General features: G+C 47.1%; 2 protein-coding genes across 3 annotated transcripts in view; one reads left to right on the plus strand and one right to left on the minus strand.

Annotated features, from left to right (window-relative positions):
• camk1da (calcium/calmodulin-dependent protein kinase 1Da) overlaps positions 1-763 on the plus strand; it is a 59,842-nt gene extending 59,079 nt beyond the window's left edge. Inside the window, exon 10 of the mRNA XM_055653519.1 lies at positions 1-763. This exon is cut by the window's left edge and continues 140 nt beyond it. The gene's annotated coding sequence lies outside the window, so the exon portion shown is untranslated.
• Positions 1-21,848, minus strand: part of ccdc3a (coiled-coil domain containing 3a) — a 58,914-nt gene that overhangs the window by 7,401 nt on the left and 29,665 nt on the right. Inside the window, exon 3 of one of the 2 annotated variants that reach the window (XR_008725260.1) lies at positions 20,009-20,520. Coding sequence is in view for 1 of the 2 variants with exons in the window: in XM_055653470.1 (XP_055509445.1) it covers positions 20,257-20,520 (264 nt within the window). In the remaining variant the exon portion in view is untranslated. Of the gene's footprint in view, positions 1-18,458; positions 20,521-21,848 lie in introns of those variants that run through there. The other variant, XM_055653470.1, reaches the window with a different exon arrangement.

Consider the following 21,848-nt stretch of genomic DNA (forward strand, 5'->3'; position numbering starts at 1 on the left):
TAATGGGGAACAACTTCACTGTGATGCATCCCACAATCCAAGCGACTTCACCCTGCATGTGCACTGAGTTCTCGTGGGAACCCAGGGTGGATTTATAAAGGCCATATTTTATACTGTTTAACTCTTATATAATACGTGTTCCATAAACTGCATTGAATCATGTGCTGATGGATTTAATGGTATCTGGTGCTGTGCATATCACCCCGCGATGTTTCCTTCGCCATATCTCACGTCTACGGTTCGTGTCGTTCCTTAGCCATCGTTTTTTTCTCAGAAGCACCAGCCTTTGCCCTGGACGTCCATTCTCCAAGGAGCAAGACATTAGCAGAGCAACGCAAGCCATCGTTTATCTCTCCTTCAATTCCTCCCGTTCCTCCTGGAACTCCGAGGAAAACCCTAACGGCCCTGTCCCACTGTACGAGTTCATCCCAAGAGCTCTCCCGTGTTTTAAACAAATCAAACTCGTGGTAAGCACGGAGAATGAACGTAGCGGGTGCGTCGGAGCTCAGGGACGACTCTTAGCGCTAACGGCAGGTACTCAGGAAGACTCGCTAACGGCAGGTAAGCACGGGAAGACTGGTGAAGATTTTTCAACATGATGAAAAATGTCCACGAGAGCCCCGAGTACCGACGAGCGGCCATCACCGTAAATCTCCGAGTTCGAATCAGGGCAAACTCAGGAGAGCTCTTGGAATGAACTCGTACAGTGGGACAGGGGTTTTACACTTGTAAACCTCGTGAAACAAGTTCACAGGTTCTGGGAGCAGAAGTCAAGAGTCAAGAGTATATTTAATTGTCATTTGGACCCCTGGAGGTCCAAATGAAATGCCGTTTCTGCAGCCATACATTACACACAATAGACCCCAGACACAACATAATTACATTTTACATAAACATCCATCACATAGCTGTGATGGAAGGCCAAATAAACTTATAAACTGGGAGCAGAATTAGGCCATTCGGCCCATCAAGTCTACTCCGACATGGACTGACGGTCTAAAAGCAAAATCGCTGTGAGACAAACTATCGGGGCTATAACAACAAAAAAGTTATTTTACTAAAATAATTTCTTTGCCCAAAGATGGGCAAAGCCTTTTAACTATTCAGGGCTAGATCATAGCATTATCTTTGCTGCTTTCACCTCTCGCGAATGTGTCTGGTTGTACGTGTAAAAGGTTTTCCTCATTTCATCAAGTTTATCGATTATAGAAAATAGAAAATAGGTGCAGGAGGAGGAGGAGGCCATTCGGCCCTTCCAGCCAGCACCGCATCCTATCGCAATTTTTTTTAAACACATTTCTGACGCTTTTTTGTTCCACGTTTAGCGCTGCTCAGTCAGTCTGAAGCCCCACACCATCCAACATGCCCCATCTACACTAGTCCCACCTGCCTGCGTTTGGCCCATATCCCCCCCAAAACTGTCCTATCCATGTACCTGTCTAAATGTTTCTTAAAGGTTGTCATGTTTGAGAAGGAACTGAAAAGATCGACATCAACTCTGGATCCCTCAAAAATTTTGGAGAAACTCAGCGGTCCCCCCTTAACATCTGTGGAGCGAAGAGAATAGGCGACTTTTCAACCTATCAAGTAACATGGAAAGCATTGTTGCAGCAAAGGAATAGGTGAGTAAATAGGTCTGTACGAATAGGAAACGTCACCTATTCCTTGGGCGACCATAGATGCTGCCTCACCCAGATTTGGTCTCAACCCGAAACGTCACCTATTCCTTTGCTCCATAGATGCTGCCTCACCTGCTGAGTTTCTCCAGCATTTTTGTCCACCTTCATCCCGGGCTAACCGTTTCTCAACGTTACGTACCACTACAATTTGTCGTGCATTCCTAAAAGACTATGACTGAAAATTCATCAAAAAATACAAAATGTACCCCCTCAAGATATAAACATGGACCTGTTGACATCATTCCCCATCCTCCAGATAAACCAACATCTGCTTGAATTAATTGATATATATACATTTTATTTTAAGTTCAAGAAATTCCCTGCTTCTTTTGCCAGAAAACTTTGGTGCTGAATTTTTATCTTTGATGCTCTGACGGATCTGGAACCTTTAAAAAATATTTTGGTTTGTTTTATTTTATTTATTTTTTGGCCATTGTGAGACATGGTTATCAGATGACATCATGGTTGTCTAAACAGTTTATCTTCAGAGGATCTGGACAAGCAGTAAATAGTTTGGCTAAAAAGGCAGTTCACGGTAACAGTATCTGAAAGACTAAGGCGGCACGGTGGCGCAGCGGTAGAGTTGCTGCCTCACAGCGCCAGGAGTCCCCGTTTCGATCCCAATCTTGCTATTGAGGGAGTGCAGCGTAGGTTTACAAGGTTAATTCCCGGGAAGGCGGGACTGTCATATGCTGAGAGAATGGAGCGGCTGGGCTTGTACTCTCTGGAGTTTAGAAGGATGAGAGGGTATCTCATTGAAACATATAAGACTGTTAAGGGTTTGGACACGCTAGAGGCAGGAAACATGTTCCCGATGTTGGGGGAGTCCTGAACCAGGGGCCACAGTTTAAGAATAAGTAGTCAGCCATTTAGAACGGAGACGAGGAAACACTTTTTCTCGCAGAGTGGTGAGTCTGTGGATTTCTCTGCCTCGGAGGGCGGTGGAGGCCGGTTCTCTGGATGCTTTCAAGAGAGAGCTAGATAGGTCTCTTAAAAATAGCGGAGTCAGGGGATATGGGGAGAAGGCAGGAACGGGGTACTGATTGGGGATGATCAGCCATGATCACATTGAATGGCAGTGCTGGCTCGAAGGGTCGAATGGCCTACTCCTGCACCTGTTGTCTATTGTCTATTGACCATGGGTGCTGCCTGTACGGAGTTTGCACGTTCTCCCCGTGACCTGCGAGGGTTTTCTCCGAGATCTTCGGTTTTCTCCGACACTCCAAAGACGTGCAGGTCTTTTAGGTTAATTGGCCTGGTACAAATGTAAAATTGTGTAGGACAGTGTTAGCGTGCAAGGATCTCTGGTGACGGACTCGGTGGGGCAGAAGGGCCTGTTTCCATGCTCAATCTCAAAACTAAACTAAACTATCAAACTAAACTAAACTAATCTACTGTTGGTGAATTTAAAGGCGAAACCCTCATAATTCTGCTGTTTAAAGCATTCAGCTCATAAATATTTTACTGGTTTAACATTAATCCTTGCATTTCTGTCATTTGCCGGGGATAAGGTGGAAAGATCTTCATTTGTTTGCATTTGCCTGCTGATTTTCCATATAACCAATAACCATCTTCATTTTGTTTGCCATCTCGGCCCTACAAGTCCGTTTTTTTTCCCCTTAGTCCCACCTGCCTGCACTCATAGATAACCCAGCATTGGTCTCATCCATATGCCTATCCAGTTTATTTTTGAATGATACCAAGGCTGCCTCCACCACTTCCACTGGAAGCTCCTTCACACCGCTACCCACTCTCTGCGTAAAGAAGTTCCCCCTCATATTACCCCTAAACTTCTGTCCCTTAATTCTGAATAAGGGTCTTCGATTCCCGAAAACTTGTCACATCAATCTGTCTGTTCTCCACATTTTTGTCTATCCCTCTATGAAGTCCCCCCTTAACCTTCTGCGCTCCAGTGAATAAAGCCCTAACTTGTTCAACCTATCTCTGTAATTTAGTTGTTGAAACCCAGGCAACATTCTAGTAAATCTCCTCTGTACTCTCTCTATTTTGTTCCGTGGAAGTTTCCGTGGTGAGATCAGCATTGGTTAGTATTTTGACAGTTTTAGTTCTGAGATACAGCAGGAAACAGGTCCTTCAGTCCACCGAGCCCACACCAACCATCGATCAACGTTCATCTGAACAAGGGCCTCGATCCCGAAACGTCAAGGGTTTCCACAGATGCTGCCTGAAACTGAGTTACTCCAGCACTCTGTGAAACGTCCATATCCATGTTCTGATGCTGCCTGACCCGCTGAGTTACTCCAGCACTCTGTGAAACGTCACCTATCCATGTTCTCCACAGATACTGACCCCTGAGTTATGGTGCAGCCCGCTATGGAGCGAAGGAAATAGGCAACGTTTCGGGAGCACTCTTGTGGAAATAGGCAACGTTTCGGGCCGAAACCCGGAAGGGTTTCGACCCGAAACGTTGCCTATTTCCTTACCTCCATAGATGCTGCTGCACCCGCTGAGTTACTCCAGCACTCTGCGCAACGTCACCTATCCATGTTCTCCACAGATGCTGCCTGACCCGCTGAGTTACTCCAGCATTTTACTGGACCATTAAACCAGCACCCGCAGTTCCTCGTGTCTTCAGAAGAGTTCATCTTCTCCAAAAACCTCCCTGGTCATCTCATATCAGGATTGACGGTGTTAGTGTAAAGTTTCAGCAGAGCAAGTGTATTTATAGTATTGGAATTGACAAGGCATTGGAATTGACAAGGCATTGCTTAGATCAACACTTAACTCTATTAAACAATGTAACAATCAGCCTTTAATATGTTTAGCTTGCAGTAACAAAAATACATTTATTTGCCGTTAAAAAAAACGTTGCCTTTGAAAGCAACTCGTTGTTTTAGGGAGTGACCTCTAGGTGATTGGTGCGAATCCCTTTGTAATGGTCCGTTAGAACGAGGGTTTTACTGTATATGTGACTCCCTTCCTGTTAAATGCTCTTTCAATTCCCCCTTAAAGTGATTCCGCTATAAAGACTAAACTCTCAGCACCACAGGTTTTTGACACGATGTCGACATCACTGCCAACTCCGAGACACAACTCCTAATTCCTCCATGCTAAATCGCCCGCAGAATTGACAACAAACATTGCATTTCAAGTGACTATAGTATGTGATATGGCCTGGGCCAGACCATCACACCGCCTGTGCTTTTCCCCCCTTGAACACTGATCCAGATCTAACTGTGAAACCATCCCTGTGTGTAGATGATGCATGTTTGCATGTGTCGACGGAGCCCCTCGCCATTCTGCCAACCACTAGCTATTTCTAAACCTGTCCCCTGACTGAGAATTTTAAAACGACCAGAAGATGCAGGAAAGACACTCAGCAGGTCCGACCGCACCTGCAGAAAAGAGACACAGAGTTAACGTGTAACATGGAGAATTGTGGCCCTTCGGCCCACGATGTCTGTGCTGAACATGGTTCCCGGGTCAGCATTTACCCGCAAAACATTTCTGCTTAACATTTCAACGTTGGCTGTCTTTCTCTCTCCGCAGAGGCTGGCTGACTTGTTGAGTGTTTCCTGCATTGTCCCAGTTTTGTTTTCATGTTTCCAGCATCTGCTGGGATTTTTTTTCTCTTTTGATATTTGTGCAGTGTGGGGAAGGTTCTGCAAAATGGTCAACTTGTGTATCGTGTGCCAAGCTGCTGGTGAATCGCGGTGTTTGTTGACGTGGAACCTCTGCTTGCTGGTGGGTGGACAAGCGCACTGCCAATGAACAGAGCGGGGGGGGTTTCACGATGAGTTAAGGTGAAGGGGTCGATATAACAGGAGGCTGATGTCAGGTGCAGCATTCTCCTCGCTCACGTCTCACTAATGCCCAAATAAATCGGTGAGTTCTGACCTTATCGACGGGAGCAAGATTCAAGAGTCGTAGCGTGTTTTACTGTAATGCCCCTGTCCCACTTAGGAAACCTGAACGGAAACCTCTGGAGACTTTGCGCCCCACCCAAGGTTTCCATGCGGTTCCCGGAGGTTTTCGTCAGTCTCCCTAATGGTCGAAAGTGATTCCCGCTTCTTCTATGTTCCGACGATTATTTCAAAAAATTCAAAACCAGCCGCGACTAAAAATAGGTTGCCATTTTAAAAATCGGTAATTTGTTAGTTGAAGCTGGTTGTGATGCTAGTTGAAGGTGGTTGCCGGAGGTTGCTGGTGGTTGCCGGAGGTTGCAGGTAGTGGTAGGTAAGATCTTCCACTACTTGCAACCTCCGGCAACCACCTACAACTAGCATCGCAACCGGCTTCGACTAGAAAATTACCGATTTTTAAAACGGCGACCTATTTTTAGTCGGGGCCGGTTTTGAAATAATGGCCGGGACATAGAAGAAGCAGAAACCACTTTCGACCATTAGGGAGACTGACAAAAACCTCCGGGAACCTCCGGGTGGGACGCAAAGTCTCCAGAGGTTTGCGTTCAAGTTTCCTAAGTGGGACAGGGGCATTACATGCCCCAGATGGAACAATTACATTCTTGCAGCAGCACAATACCAACTCCACCAACGTCCACTCTTGCCCAGATGCATGCAATGGCTTTAGCAGCTTCTTGGCAGCTAGTTGTTGGTCATCTCAACCCGAACTCTGGAGCAGCCACTGCGAAAAAATATATCCGACCTTCCCTCGACCGACACGTCACCCGATCCCCTCTCTCCGGAGATGCTGCCTGTCCCGCTGAGTTACTCCAGCTTTTATGTGTGTCTACCTACTCTGTAACCCCTTGCTTGAGGATGCGTACACTGCACAGGCAGGGTCGGGCTGCAGGGGCTCAAAGGCAGGATTCCGTCTCTCTCCCCCCCCCCCCCCAAATAACAAAGCCCCTCCCTTTGGTAAGTTTAAATGACGGAGAAAATGACTTGTAAGCATTCACCTGTAATAAACTCTGTGGCATGTTTTAAGGAGCTTCAAGATATACTCTTCAGACCAGGAATGTCTCTAAGTCGCTAAAATAATACTGCAGATGTTTTTGTCAGTTCTATTACTTTCCCATCTTGTTCAGTAATGTACTTGTAACATGCATGTAATGAATAGAGTTTACACTTTGGCTTCTGGTGTTGCAGATTGAGAATGGGGCTTATATAGTAACAGGCCTGAAGAGGTCCTTTGCCTTTGACAATCATAACTTCAATTTATAATGTATTTGGGAGGTTTGGGAATCAATGGCTTCCCTGAAATAAAATTGAGTTTTGGTCATCATGGATGTGGCTGTGTTGGTGTTGTTGACTTTGTTCTTGGAGAACTGCTTGAGGACAACATAGAAACATAGACGGTTAAAGCAGGAAACGTTGCCTATTTCCTTCGCTCCATAGATGCTGCTGCACCCGCTGAGTTTCTCCAGCTTTTTTGTGTAACCTTCGATTCTCCAGCATCTGCAGTTCCTTCTTAAACATAGAAACATAGACAACAGGTGAAGGAGTAGAGGCCATTCGGCCCTTCGAGCCAGCACCGCCATTCAACGTGATCATGGCTGATCATCCAGAATCAGTATTTAAGAAGGAACTGTGCAGATGCTGGAAAATCGAAGGTAGACAAAAATGCTGGAGAAACTCAGCGGGTGCAGCAGCATCTATGGAGCGAAGGAGATAGGCAACGTTTCTGGCCGAAACCCTTCTGGAAATAGGTAACGTTTCGGGCCGAAACCCTTCTGGGTTTCGGCCCGAAACGTTGCCTATTTCCTTCGCCCCATAGATGCTGCTGCACCCGCTGAGTTTCTCCAGCATTTTTGTGTATCAGCCACAATCAGTACCCCGTTCCTGCTTTCTTCTCCCCATATCCCTTGATTCCATTAGCCCCAAGAGCTAAATCTCACTCTCTCTTGAAAGCATCCAGTGAATTGGCCTCCACTGCCTTCAGTGGCAGAGAATTCCACAGATTCACAACTCTCTGGGTGAAAAAGTTTTTCCTCAACTCAGTCCCAAATGGTTTACCACTTATTCTTAAACTGTGTGTGGCCTCTGGTTCTGGACTCCCCCAACATGGGGAACAATTGTCCTGCACCTAGCCTGTTCAATCCCTTAATAAATGTATATGTTTCCATAAGATCTCCTCTCATCCTTCTAAACTCCAGTGAACTTCAAAGTTGGTGCCCTACCATGGTGACTATTTGCACACTGGCCACAGAAGCAGAACTACAATCACATATTACAATCGCCCCACGCTCCTAAATCTCAACGTTTCTTGCATCACTCTCGGACTATCCTTGATCGGACTTTGCTGGCTTTACCTTGCACTAAACGTTATTCCGTTATCATGTTCCGTTATTCCGTTATCAAGGTAGACTTGATTGTAATCATGTATTGTCTTTCCACTGACTGGTTAGCACGCAACAAAAGCTTTTCACTGTACCTTGGTACATAGAAACATAGAAATTAGGTGCAGGAGTAGGCCATTCGGCCCTTCGAGCCTGCACCGCCATTCGATATGATCATGGCTGATCATCCAACTCAGTATCCTGTACCTGCCTTCTCTCCATACCCCCTGATCCCCTTAGCCACAAGGGCCACATCTAACTCCCTCTTTAATATAGCCAATGAACTGGCCTCAACTACCCTCTGTGGCAGAGAGTTCCAGAGATTCACCACTCTCTGTGTGGAAAAAGTTCTTCTCATCTCGGTTTTAAAGGATTTCCCCCTTATCCTGAAGCTGTGACCCCTTGTCCTGGACTTCCCCAACATCGGGAACAATCTTCCTGCATCTAGCCTGTCCAAACCTTTAAGAATTTTGTAAGTTTCTATAAGATCCCCTCTCAATCTCCTAAATTCTAGAGAGTATAAACCAAGTCTATCCAGTCTTTCTTCATAAGACAGTCCTGACATCCCAGGAATCAGTCTGGTGAACCGTCTCTGCACTCCCTCTATGGCAATAATGTCCTTCCTCAGATTTGGAGACCAAAACTGTACGCAATACTCCAGGTGTGGTCTCACCAAGACCCTGTACAACTGCAGTAGAATCTCCCTGCTCCTATACACATGACAATAAACTGAACTGAGATGTGTTCGACTTTAAGGTATGACATTGGGCACTGCATGGAAACAGGCGCTTCGGCCCATCGAATCCCTGCCGACCATCAACCATTCCCTGTTTATGAAGGAACTGCAGATGCTGGAAAAATCGAATGTAGACAAAAATGCTGGAGAAACTCAGCGGGTGCAGCAGCATCTATGGAGCGAAGGAAATAGGTGACGTTTCGGGTCGAGACCCTTCTTCTTCTTCAAACACTCCCTACACACGAGGGGGCAATTTACAGAGGGACAATTATCCCACAAACCCACACGTTTTGGGAGGTGGAAGGAGACCGGAGCACCCGGAGGAAACCCACGCAGTCTCCGGCAGAACGTGCAAACTCCTCACAGACAGCACTTGAGGTCAGGATAGAAACTTGGCCTCTGGTGCTGTGAGGCAGTGGCTCCACCAGCCACCTCCCTCGCTCCTGATGGACTGCGGGAGTAGGGGGTATGTTGTAGAGCAGTGGGGTTTATATGGTTAAGGTCTATAGCTGCCACCTCACCGTCTGCGAATGTCACGCAAGGCTCGCTGCGATTGCAACTCGACACCTGAGCAAAGTTAAAGGATTTAAGTTGCGTCTGTCAACGTGTTAATAATGTGTAGATGTGTCCACTCACCCTGTGACCACAGCCCACTGCCAAACTAGTCCTCGTTTGCTTTTGTACAGGGAGGAACTAAAGATAGAGTGGAGCAGCGGGTAGAGTTGCTGCCTCACAGCACCAGGGACCCGGGTTCCATCCCGACTACGGGTGCTGTCTGTACGGAGTTTGCACGTTCCCCCCGTGACCTGCGTGGTTTTTTCCGAGATCTTCGGTTTCCTCCCACACTCCTAAGACGTGCAGGTTTGTAGGTTCATTGGCTTGGTGTAAATTTGTTAATTGCCCCTAGTGTGTGTAGGGTAGTGTTTAATGTGCGGGGATCGCTGGTCGGTGCGGACTCGGTGGGCCGAAGGGCCTGTTTCTGCGCTGTATCTCTAAACTCGGCGAATCAGACAGTATCTCTGGAGAAAAGGAATAGGTGACGTTTTGGGTCTGCAAGAAGTTGATAAGATGAGTCTGGACCTGAAACGTCACCTATCCATGTTCTCCACAGATGCTGCCTGACCCACTGGGTTACTCCAGCACTCTGTGAAACGTCACCTATCCATGTTCTCCACAGATGCTGCCTGACCCGCTGAGTTACTCCAGCACTCTGTGAAACGTCACCTATCCATGTTCTCCACAGATGCTGCCTGACCCGCTGAGTTACTGCAGCACTCTGTGAAACGTCACCTATCATGTTCCCCACAGATGCTGCTTTAAATAGGGAACGTTTCGGGCTGAAACCCGGAAGGGTGCTGTCGACCCGGAGTTTGCCCTATTTCCTTAGCTCCATAGATGCCGCTGCACCCGCTGAGTTACTCCAGCACTCTGTGAAACGTCACCTATCCATGTTCTCCACAGATGCTGCTTTAAATCCTGACTGCGGGTGCTGTCTGTACGGAGTTTGCACGTTCTCCCCGTGACCTGCGTGGGTTTTCTCCGGGTGCTCCGGTTTCCTCCCACACTCCAGAGACGTGCAAGGTTGTAGGTTAATTGGCTTTGGAAAAAAATTGTACATAGTCTCTAGTGTGTGTGTAGGGTGGTGCTAGTATAGAGGATGGAAGCTGGTCGGCACAGACTCCGTGGGCTGAAGGGCCTGTTTCCGCGCTGCATCTTATAAGTTGTTATAGGAAAGATATTGTCAAGCTGGACAGAGTACAGAGAAAATTTATGAGGCTTTTGCCAGAACTAGAGGGTGTGAGCTACAGGGAGAGGTTGAGCAGGCTGGGTCTCTATTGCATGGAGCGCAGGAGAATGAGGGGTGATCTTATAGAGGTGTATAAAATCATGAGAGGAATTTACAAGAAAGCGAATGGTATGTTAGCTTTCATAGCAAAAGGATTTGAGTATAGGAGCAGGGAGGTTCTACTGCAGTTGTACAGGGTCTTGATGAGACCACACCTGGAGTATTGCATACAGTTTTGGTCTCCAAATCTGAGGAAGGACATTATTGCCATAGAGGGAGTGCAGAGAAGGTTCACCAGACTGATTCCTGGAATGTCAGGACTGTCTTATGAAGAAAGACTGGATAGACTTGGTTTATACTCTCTAGAATTTAGGAGATTGAGAGGGGATCTTATAGAAACTTACAAAATTCTTAAGGGGTCGGACAGGCTAGATGCAGGAAGATTGCTCCCGATGTTGCGGAAGTCCAGGACAAGGGGTCACAGCTTAAGGATAAGGGGGAAATCCTTTAAAACCGAGATGAGAACTTTTTTCACACAGAGAGTGGTGAATCTCTGGAACTCTCTGCCACAGAGGGTAATTGAGGCCACACAGTTCATTGGCTATATTTAAGAGGGAGTTAGATGTGGCCCTTGTGGCTAAGGGGATCAGGGGGTATGGAGAGAAGGCAAGGTACGGGATACTGAGTTGGATGATCAGCCATGATCATATTGAATGGCGGTGCAGGCTCGAAGGGCCGAATGGCCTACTCCTGCACCTAATTTCTATGTTTCTATGAATAGATCGGGTAGATACACAGAGTCTCTTGCCCAGAGTAGGGGGATCGAGGACCAGAGGACATAGGTTTAAGGTGAAGGGGAAAAGATTTAATAGAAATCTGAGGGGTAACTTTTTCACACATGAGTGGGTGTATGGAACGAGCTGCCGGAGGAGGTAGTTGAGGCTGGGACTATCCCAACATTTAAGATGCAGTTAGACTGGTACATGGTTGGGACAGATTTAGAGGGAAATGCACCAAATGCAGGTAAGTGGGACTAGCGTAGATGGGACACGTTGGCTGGTGTGGGCTAGTTGGGCCGAAGGGCCTGTTTCCACACTGTATCACTCAATCTCTGGGGTGGGAGATTGCAACCTTCACGCGGTCTGCCCTGTTTCGACGAATGCAATCAACCTGGCGTGCACAATCGAATAGAACAAGTTGTCCCTACAACTGTAGGCTGTGCACGCTGTACACAAGAAGAACACAGTTTAAGGATAAGGGGGAAATCTTTTAGGACCGAGATGAGGAAAACATTTTTCACACAGAGAGTGGTGAATCTGTGGAATTCTCTGCCACAGAGGGTAGTTGAGACCACAGTTCATTGGCTATATTTAAGAGGGAGTTAGATGTGGCCCTTATGGCTAAAGGGATCAGGGGGTATGGAGAGAAGGCAGGTACAGGATACTGAGTTGGTTGATCAGCCATGATCATATTGAATGGCGAATGGTGCAGGCTCGAAGGGCCGAATGGCCTCTACTCCTGCACCCATTGTCTATGTTTCTAAGAAGAAGACTCAATCTCTAAAGTCAAACATCTCAATCTCGTTTTAAACCCCCTGTTCGTCAGGGCGCTGTTGAAACGAGGGCCGTCTGCGCCCAGTAACGCCGACTAACTGATGCTAATAAATTCCATCTCTCCCGCCCCATCGGACACGATGATTAAGCCGCTCGCTTGGAATTCTAACTGCCGTCAGCGAAAGATAAATCGCATGCGGGGATTTTAATTTATGATCTCTGCTTGCATTTTACTAGATGAACATATTTTTAAAATTAAAATCAACCCACTTATACTGACTGCAAACATCGGTATGTGTTTGATAGGTACACATGTGTACACATCACCACAATGTGGCAATCTTCCATCTTTTTATCTATACTTTGTTAGGGCCCTGTCCCACTGTACGAGTTCATTCCAAGAGCTCTCCCGAGTTTGAAAAAAAAATCAAACTCGTGGTAAGCACGTGGAATGTACGTAGCGGGTACGTCGGAGCTCGGGGACGTCTCTTAGCGGCTCGCAACGCTAACGGCAGGTACTCGGGAAACGCGGTAGGCTCGGGAAGACTCGTGAAGATTTTTCAACATGTCCACGAGAGCCCCGAGTACCTACCAGCGACCATTACCGTAAATCTCCGAGTTCGAATCAGGGGAAACTCTGCTCTTGAATTAGCTCGTACAGTGGAACAGGCCCTTTAGTTTTACCCTGTGATTAAATATCCAAGAGTCATTTAACTGTTAGTGTCATAGAGTGATACAGGGTGGAAACAGGCCCTTCGGCCCAACTAGCCCATACCGGCCAACATGCCCCATCTACACTAGTCCCACCTGCCCGCGCTTGGCCCAGATCCCTCCAAACCTGTCCTATCCATGTACCTGTCTAAATGTCTCTTAAATGTTGGGATAGTCCCAGCCTCAACTACCTCCTCTGGCAGCCCGTTCCATACACCCACCACCCTCTGTGTGAAAAAGTTACCCCTCGGATCCCGATTAAATCTTTACCCCTTCACCTTGAACCCATGTCCTCTGGTCCTCGATTCACAATACTAAACTAAACTAAACTCACGTTGATGTGTGTGGCTTCGAGTTGGTTACCTAAGCCTCTCGTTGACCAGTCAAGGTTAGGGTTTCGTCTCGACCACATCCCACACACAATCCCTTGACTTCCCAACGCATTAGCCCAGGGGTGAGTCAACATCCACAACCCAGACCTCCTGCTGTTTACTAAATCACAACGGAATTCATGGGAGGAGAGAGCCTCTCTTCAGATGGGGAATAAATCACCAGGATCGCCGCATGTGGATCCTGAAACCTCAGCACGGAGCAGAGACACGATGCTTCAATGCTGCACCAAAGAACAAAGGATCAATGATCTTCCAAGCGGCAGGAGGGATTGTGACAAGCGCAGTGCATCTGCAGTTCCTTCTTCCCACAGTGGCCTGTTTGTTTCAAGGCACCTAAAGCAGCAGGTTGCAAGATTTTCTAGGGAGCTGCAAAAGAAAAGGTTCTTTGTAAGAGGGATTCGCAGCTAAAAATCTGGCTTTGGCCCAAGCCATATACCATATTACACTCTCCATCTTCCCCATTAAGGTCAATTAACTTCCCCCCCCCTCGTCTCGGAGATTTATGTTGAACAGAATGAATATTGCACCTGTCTCTGGCAGACTCAATGCTGGAGAGAGGACAGGGAGCCCGGGGGAATACACATGGTGAATTTATAATTTGGGAGCAGTCGGGCAGACTCGGACTTTATCCCTTGGAGGGCGGGAGGATGAGGCATGTGATGTAATCGAGGTGTACTAAATCACCAGGGGGATAGATAAGGGTGAATGCACAGACACTTTCACCCAGGGCAGGGGAATCGAGAAACAGTGGACATAGGTTTAAGGTGAGAGGGGAGTGATTTAATAGGATCCCAAGGGGCACCTTTTTCACTCAGTGGGTGTATGGAACGAGCTGGCGGAGGAGGTCTAAAGAATTGTCTCGACCAAAAATGTCACCCATTCCATTTCTACGGAGACGCTGCCTGACCCGCTGAGTTACATACACCCACCACCCTCTGTGTGAAAAGGTCACCCCCTCTGATTCTTATCAAATCTTTCCCCCTTCACATTTAACCTAAAGGTTCTCGATAAATCTTTGTATATTTGTAAAGATTAATCTTAGTGAATCTTCTTTGCACTCTCTCCTGTGTAACATCACGAGTTGCAAGGGGCAACGTTCAAATGGGATGTGAATGAACTGCTATTCAAAGTGAATGGCATGTTGGCTTTTATAACAAGAGGAATCAAATAGAAACATAGAATTAGGTGCAGGAGTTGCCATTCGGCCCTTCGAGCCTGCACCGCCATTCAATATGATCATGGCTGATCATCCAACTCAGTATCCCGTACCTGCCTTCTCTCCATACCCTTGATCCCCTTAGCCACAAGGGCCACATCTAACTCCCTCTTAAATATAGCCAATGAACTGGCCTCAATTACCCTCTGTGGCAGAGAGAGTTCCAGAGATTCACCACTCTCTGTGTGAAAAAAGTTATTCTCATCCAGGTTTTAAAGGATTTCCCCCTTATCCTTAAGCTGTGACCCCTTGTCCTGGACTTCCCCAACATCGGGAACAATCTTCCTGCATCTAGCCTGTCCAACCCCTTAAGAATTTTGTAATTTTCTATAAGATCCCCTCTCAATCTCCTAAATTCTAGAGAGTATAAACCAAGTCTATCCAGTCTTTCTTCATAAGACAGTCCTGACATTCCAGGAATCAGTCTGGTGAACCGTCTCTGCACTCCCTCTATGGCAATAATGTCCTTCCTCAGATTTGGAGACCAAAACTGTATGCAATACTCCAGGTGTGGTCTCACCAAGACCCTGTACAACTGCAGTAGAACCTCCCTGCTCCTATACTCAAATCCTTTTGCAATGAAAGCTAACATACAAAAGGATTTGAGTATAGGAGCAAAGAGGTCCTTCTGCAGCTGTACAGGGCCCTAGTGAGACCACACGTGGAGTATTGTGTGCAGTTTTGGTCCCCTAATTTGAGGAAGGACATTCTTGCTATTGAGGGAGCCCAGCGTAGGTTTACCAGGTTAATTCCCGGGATGGTGGGACTGTCATATGCTGAGAGAATGGAGCAGCTGGGCTTGTACACTCTGGAGTTTAGAAGGATGAGAGGAGATCTCATTGAAACATATAAGATTGTTAAGGGTTTGGACACGCTAGAGGCAGGAAACATGTTCCCGATGTTGGGGGAGTCCAGAACCAGTGGCCACAGTTTAAGAATAAGGAGTAAGCCATTTAGAACGGAGACAAGGAAACACTTTTTCTCTCACAGAGAGTGGTGAGTCTGTGGAATTCTCTGCCTCAGAGGGCGGTGGAGGCAGGTTCTCTGGATGCTTTCAAGGTAGAGCTAGATAGGGCTCTTAAAAATTGTGGAGTCAGGGGATATGGGGAGAAGGCAGGAATGGGGTACTGATTGGGGATGATCAGCCATGATCATTACACAATAGACAACAGGTGCAGGAGTAGGCCATTCGGCCCTTCGAGCCAGCACCACCATTCAATGTGATCATGGCTGATCATCCCCAATCAGTACCCCGTTCCTGCCTTCTCCCCATATCCCCTGACTCCACTATCTTTAAGAGCCGTATCTAGCTCTCTCTTGAAAACATCCAGAGAACCGGCCTCCACCGCCCTCTGATCACATTGAATGACGGTGCTGACTCGAAGGGCTGAATGGCCTACTCCTGCACCTATTGTCTATTGTCTAAACTAAACTAAACTCAACTCAACTAAAATACCTGAGTGCCCACGAACAAAACTCAAATTGGCTTCGAGCCCAAAAATATAATTCTAAAAGCACCTGCATTCATGTGTAGCGTGCAGAAGAATGTGCTAAGTGGTATGTCCATTATTATTTACTGAGGGTACATCTTAGCTTCTGGTTTCACTATTCAGGGTTAATGTGGAAGCTATTAATGTAATGAAGATATGGGTTACTAGAAACCAACCAGGCATCGAGTTATACCAGTTTATTAAAATGTGGGGAAACTCGAGAGAGAGAGAGAGAGAGAGAGAGAGAGAGAGAGACCAGAGAAACATTTCAGGAGTCGGGCTGCAAGCCTTCAGCAAAAGAATGTCATTAGTCCAAAGTGCAAAGCACCTTCCAATGAACAATAGACAATAGACAATAGGTGCAGGAGTAGGCCATTCAGCCCTTCAAGCCAGCATCGCCATTCAATGTGATCATGGCTAATCATCCCCAATCAGTACCCCATTCCTGCCTTCTCCCCACATCCCCTGACTCCGCTATCTTTAAGAGCCCTATCTAGCTCTCTAATGAAAGTATCCAGAGAACCGGCCTCCACCGCCCTCTGGCAGAGAATTCCGCAGACTCCTGCACCTATTGCCTATTGTCTAAAATGTTGGAGTAACTCAGCAGGACAGGCAGCATCTCTGGAGGGAAAGAATGGCCGACAATTCGGGTCGGGACCCTTCCTCGGACCCAAAACGTCACCCATTCCTTCCCTCCAGAGATGCTGCCTGCCCCACTGAGTTACTCCAGCATTTTGTGTCTGCCTGCAGTTCTTTTTTACACACATATAATGATATTCTTAATTCATAAACTGTGTGCCAAGTTGATGGAGAACTAAATAATGACGGTGAACTTTTCAGACATGCCGGTACTCCAGAATTGAGCTAAACTAAAAAACAAAACTCAGGTTGAAGGTGCCAGATAAATGAAATAAGTGTTGCCAGTTTTTTTTTGTTCCTTTTCAAGAGACATAGTGTAGAAACAGGCCCTTCGGCCCATCAAGTCCACCCTGACCAGCAATCCCTGTGCACTAACACTATCCTACACCCACTAGGGACAATTTTTATATACACCAAGCCAATTAACTTGCAAACCTGCACGTCTTTGGAGTGTGGGAGGAAACCGAGGATCTCGGAGAAAACCCACGCAGGTCACGGGGAGAACGTGCAAACTCCATACAGGCAGCACCCGTGGTCGGGATGGAACCCTGGTCTCTGGCGCTGTGAGGCAGCAGCTCTACCCGCTGCCGCTAATGTGCTTGTCCTGTGTCTTTAGAGAAGTTTGGGAAAATGTTTATCGTCTTGGGCAAGAGCCGCCGGCCTGGATTCATGTCGAAAAAATCCAATAACTTTGTCAACTCATAATAAAACTTTAGCAATTTCACATTCATTTAATGTCTGGCTTAATCTGATGCCCCGTGGATTATACATTCATTACACTATAAATCCCAAACTTCCTTCCATTCAGTCTGTTCCTAACTATTCTGTGATCCTGTCTGCCAATTTTGCATTGGAAGTTTGAGCCTAGAACAGTCCAGCACAGGAACAGGCCCTTCAGCCCACAATGTCCGTGCTGGACATAATCCCCTCTACCTGCATGTGATGTGTATCCCTCCATTCCCTGCGTGTCCACGTCCCTGTCTAAAAGCCTCTTAAACACCACGATCGTATCTGCCTCCACCCCCACCCATGGCAGCTCATCCACCCACCCACCACCCTCTGTGTGAAAAGATTGCCCCTTGATAAGTTAGGTCTTTATTCTCTTGAGCGGAGAATGTTAAGGGGGGCCTTGATAGAGGTCTTTAAAATGATGAGAGGGATGGACTGAGTTGATGTGGACAAGCTTTTTCCCTTTGAGAGTAGGGAAGATTCAAACAAGAGGACATGACTTCAGAATTAAGGGACAGAAGTTTAGGGGTAACATGAGGGGGAACTTCTTTACTCAGAGAGTGGTAGCGGTGTGGAATGAGCTCCCAGTGGAAGTGGTGGAGGCAAGTTCATTGGTATCATTTAAAAATAAATTGGATAGGCATATGGATGAGAAGGGAATGGAGGGTTATGGTATGAGTGCAGGCAGGTGGGACTAAGGGGAAAAAACATTTGTTCGGCACGGACTTGTAGGGCCGAGATGGCCTGTTTCCGTGCTGTAATTGTTATATGGTTATATGGTTATATGATTTATTGATTCATACTTCAGCATCAAATGTGACATGTCAGAGGGTGGTGAATCTGTGGAATTCTTTGCCACAGACGGCTGTGGAGGCCACAAGTCAGTTGATATATTTAAGACAGAGATTGACAGATTCTTGATCAGTGCGGGTGTCAGGGGTTATGGGGAGAAGGCAGGAGAATGGGGTTAGGAGGGAGAGATAGATCAGCCATGATTGAATGGCGGAGTAGACTCGAAGGGCCACTAACACTATACTAGACGCACTAGGGGACAATGTACAATTTTTACTGAAGTCAAATTAACCAACAAACCCGCACGTCTTTGGAGTGTGGGAGGAAACCGGAGCACCCGGAGAAAACCCACGCAGGTCACGGGGAAAAGGTACAAACTCCGTACAGGCAGCGCCCGTAGTCGGGATCAATCCCGGGCCTCTGGCGCTGTGAGGCAGCAACTCTTTTGTGTATTAACCAGCATCTGCTGTTCCTTCTTTCTAATTTATTTATTCATTTCTGGTTTAAAACAGGAAAACAAGACCTTGCTACCCATCATCAGACAGAGAATAATTAGCAAAGTATATATTTTAATTGAAATATATCAGACAACATTCTGCATGAGGCTGAGGAAATAACATGTAGATTGTGATTCCCAAACTCGTTGGGGCGGTGATACAACGCTAGATAATTCCTTCAATATATTTGTTGTAGACGTGACATATAAGTCCAGGGAAAGCTGTCGGAGAGAGCAGACAAACTGCGCACTTTCTGCAGAATAACGAACTCAGTTAGAGAATGATCCCAGGAACGAGTGGGTTAACATATGATGAGCGTTTGTCGGCACTGGGCCTGTACTCGCTGGAGTTTAGAAAGATAAGGGGGGACCTCATTGAAACATGTGAAAGGCCTGGATAGAGTGGATGTGGAGAGGGGGGAGAGTCTAGGACTAGCGGGCACAGCCTCAGAATTAAAGGACATTCTTTTAGGAAGGAGATGAGGAGGAATTTCTTTAGTCAGAGGGTGGTGAATCTGTAGAATTCTTTGCCACAGACGGCTGTGGAGTCCAAGTCAGTGGATATATTTCAGGCAGTGATAGATAGATTCTTGATTAGTATGGGAGTCGGGATTATGGGGAGAAGGGGTTGAGAGGGAGAGATAGATCAGCCATGATTGAATGGTGGATTAGACTTGATGGGCCGAATGGCCCAATTCTGCTCCTATCGCTTATGAACTTATCACAGAAGCGTGTGGACGGCTGCAGTGTGCTCACACCAACACTAATTGCGACGTTTATTTGCTTGATTACAAGGAATAAAAGATGGATGATGGATACACTGCCTTGCAGCAAAGTTAACACAAAGTGGCCTAATTAAAATAATGGTTTACACAGTGAACAGTTAGATTCTCCAGCTTTCCTTTCCTCTCTGCCATAAGGATTGAGGCCACAAGGCTGTTGCGGAGTGGTTTGGGGAGTTTGTACAGAGCCCTATTGAGACCACACCTGGAGTATTGTGTGCAGTTTTGGTCCCCTAATTTGAGGAAGGACATTCTTGCTATTGAGGGAGCCCAGCGTAGGTTTACAAGGCTAATTCCCGGGATGGCGGGACTGTCATATGCTGAGAGAATGGAGCGGCTGTGGGCTTGTACACTCTGGAGTTTAGAAGGATGAGAGGGCATCTCATTGAAACATATAAGATTGTAAAAGGCTTGGACACGCTAGAGGCAGGAAACATGTTCCCGGTGTTGGGGAGGCCAGAACCAGGGGCCACACAGTTTAAGAATAAGGGGTAAGCCATTTCGAATGGAGACGAGGAAACACTTTTTATCACAGAGAGTTGTGAGTCTGTGGAATTCTCTGCCTCAGAGGGCGGTGGAGGCCGGTTCTCTGGATACTTTCAAGAGAGAGCTAGATAGGGCTCTTAAAGATAGCGAAGTCAGGGGATATGGGGAGAAGGCAGGAACGTGGTACTGATTGTGGATGATCAGCCATGATCACATTGATTGGTGGTGCTGGCTCGAAGGGCCGAATGGCCTACTGCTGCACCTATTGTCTATTGTCTATTGTATAGCAAGTGTGGAGTGACCGTGCTAACTGAAATGGCCTGCACCTCTAGTGTTAGCTTGAGTATATCGGCAGACGGACAAAGTGATTGCTGCCGTAGACAGATACAAAACGCTGGCGTAACTCAACGGGACCGGCAGCACCTCTGGAGAGAAGGAAGGGGTGATGTTTGGGATCGCCACCCTCCCCTCCGGCCATCTGTGGCCCGGTGATCCCACCCGCGTGGAGGGTTAGCCTTTGAGCGTGGCAACGTTAGAGTCCGGCTTGGCGTAGACGGGATTCTGACCCCCACTGGAAGCTTTCTCCAGCAGCTTCTTGTTCAGCTGCTCCACCCGCTGCGAGTTCTTCTTCACCTGCCGCAGGGTGCGTTTCACCCGCTTCACCTTGTCCTTCAGCTGCTTGTTGCGGCCCTCCAACATGGCCACCCTGTTCACCAGCTTCCTCACCCGATCTTCTTCCTCAAACAGGGCCTTCTGCACCGTAGAGCACATCAACTGCAAGACAAGCACACGTCAATAGACAATAGGCAACAGACAACAGGTGCACCAGTAGGCCATTCGGCCCTTCGAGCTAGCACCGCCATTCAATGTAATCTACAGTGGCCAAAGTCCAAATGAAATGACCACACGTTTGTGTCAACAGCCATCATTATTTATCAATGGGGAAAGAGGTACATGTTTAACTTTGGCACAAGCTTGCTGCGTTAGCCGAAGAAATGTTTGTAGGTTAATTGGCTTCTGTACATTGCCAATAAACAATAGACAATAGACAATAAGTGCAGGAGTAGGCCATTCGGCCCTTTGAGCCAGCACCGACATTCAAAGTGATCATGGCTGATCATCCCCAATGCGTACCCCGTTCCTGCCTTCTCCCCATAACCCCATGACTCCGCTATTTTTAAGAGCCCTATCTAGCTCTCTCTTGAAAGTATCCAGAGAACCGGCCTCCACCGCCCTCTGAGGCAGAGAATTCCACAGACTCACAACTGTCTGGGTGGAAAAGTGTTTCCTCGTCTCCGTTCTAAATGGCTTACCCCTTATTTTTAAACTGTGTGGCCCCTGGTTCTGGACTCCCCTAACATCGGGAACATGTTTCCTGCCTCTAGCGTGTCCAAGCCCTTAATAATCTTATATGAATTTCAATGAGATTCCCTCTCATCCTTCTAAACTCCAGAGTGTACAAGCCCAGCCTGTTCCATAGTACACACATCTCCATCCCGGTCCGTTCAATGGCTTGGCTTGGATTGGTTTAGTTTACTTAATTTTATTTTAATTTAGCTGAGATTATTTTATCATCATGCGTATGTACAGACAGCACTAACGTCAGGATTGAACCCAGCGTCGATCTCTGGTGCTGTAAGGCAGCAGCTCTACCATGCGGTTTAGTTTCGTTTATTTTGCTTGGCTTGGTCAAATTTTAAAAGATTATCCCTAGTTTAGTTTAGTTTAGTTTAGAGAAACAGCGTGGAAACAGGCCCTTCGGCCCACCGAGTCCGTGCCGACCAGCGATCCCCGCACACTAACACTATCCTACACGCAGTAGGGACAATTTACAATTTTTACTGAAGTCAAATTAACCGACAACCTGAGTGTCTTTGGAGTGTGGGAGGAAACCGGAGAGCCTGGAGAAAACCCACGCAGTCACGGGGAGAACGTGCAAACTCCGTACAGACAGTACTCGTAGTATCGAACCCGGATCTCTGGTGCGGTAATGCCCCTGTCCCACTTAGGAAACCTGAACGGAAACCTCTGGAGACTTTGCGCCCCACCCAAGGTTTCCGTGCGGTTCCGGAGGTTGCAGGTGGTTGCCGGAGGTTGCAGGT

This window comes from Leucoraja erinacea, chromosome 22, assembly GCF_028641065.1.
Source record: "Leucoraja erinacea ecotype New England chromosome 22, Leri_hhj_1, whole genome shotgun sequence".
Lineage (NCBI taxonomy): Eukaryota > Metazoa > Chordata > Chondrichthyes > Rajiformes > Rajidae > Leucoraja > Leucoraja erinaceus.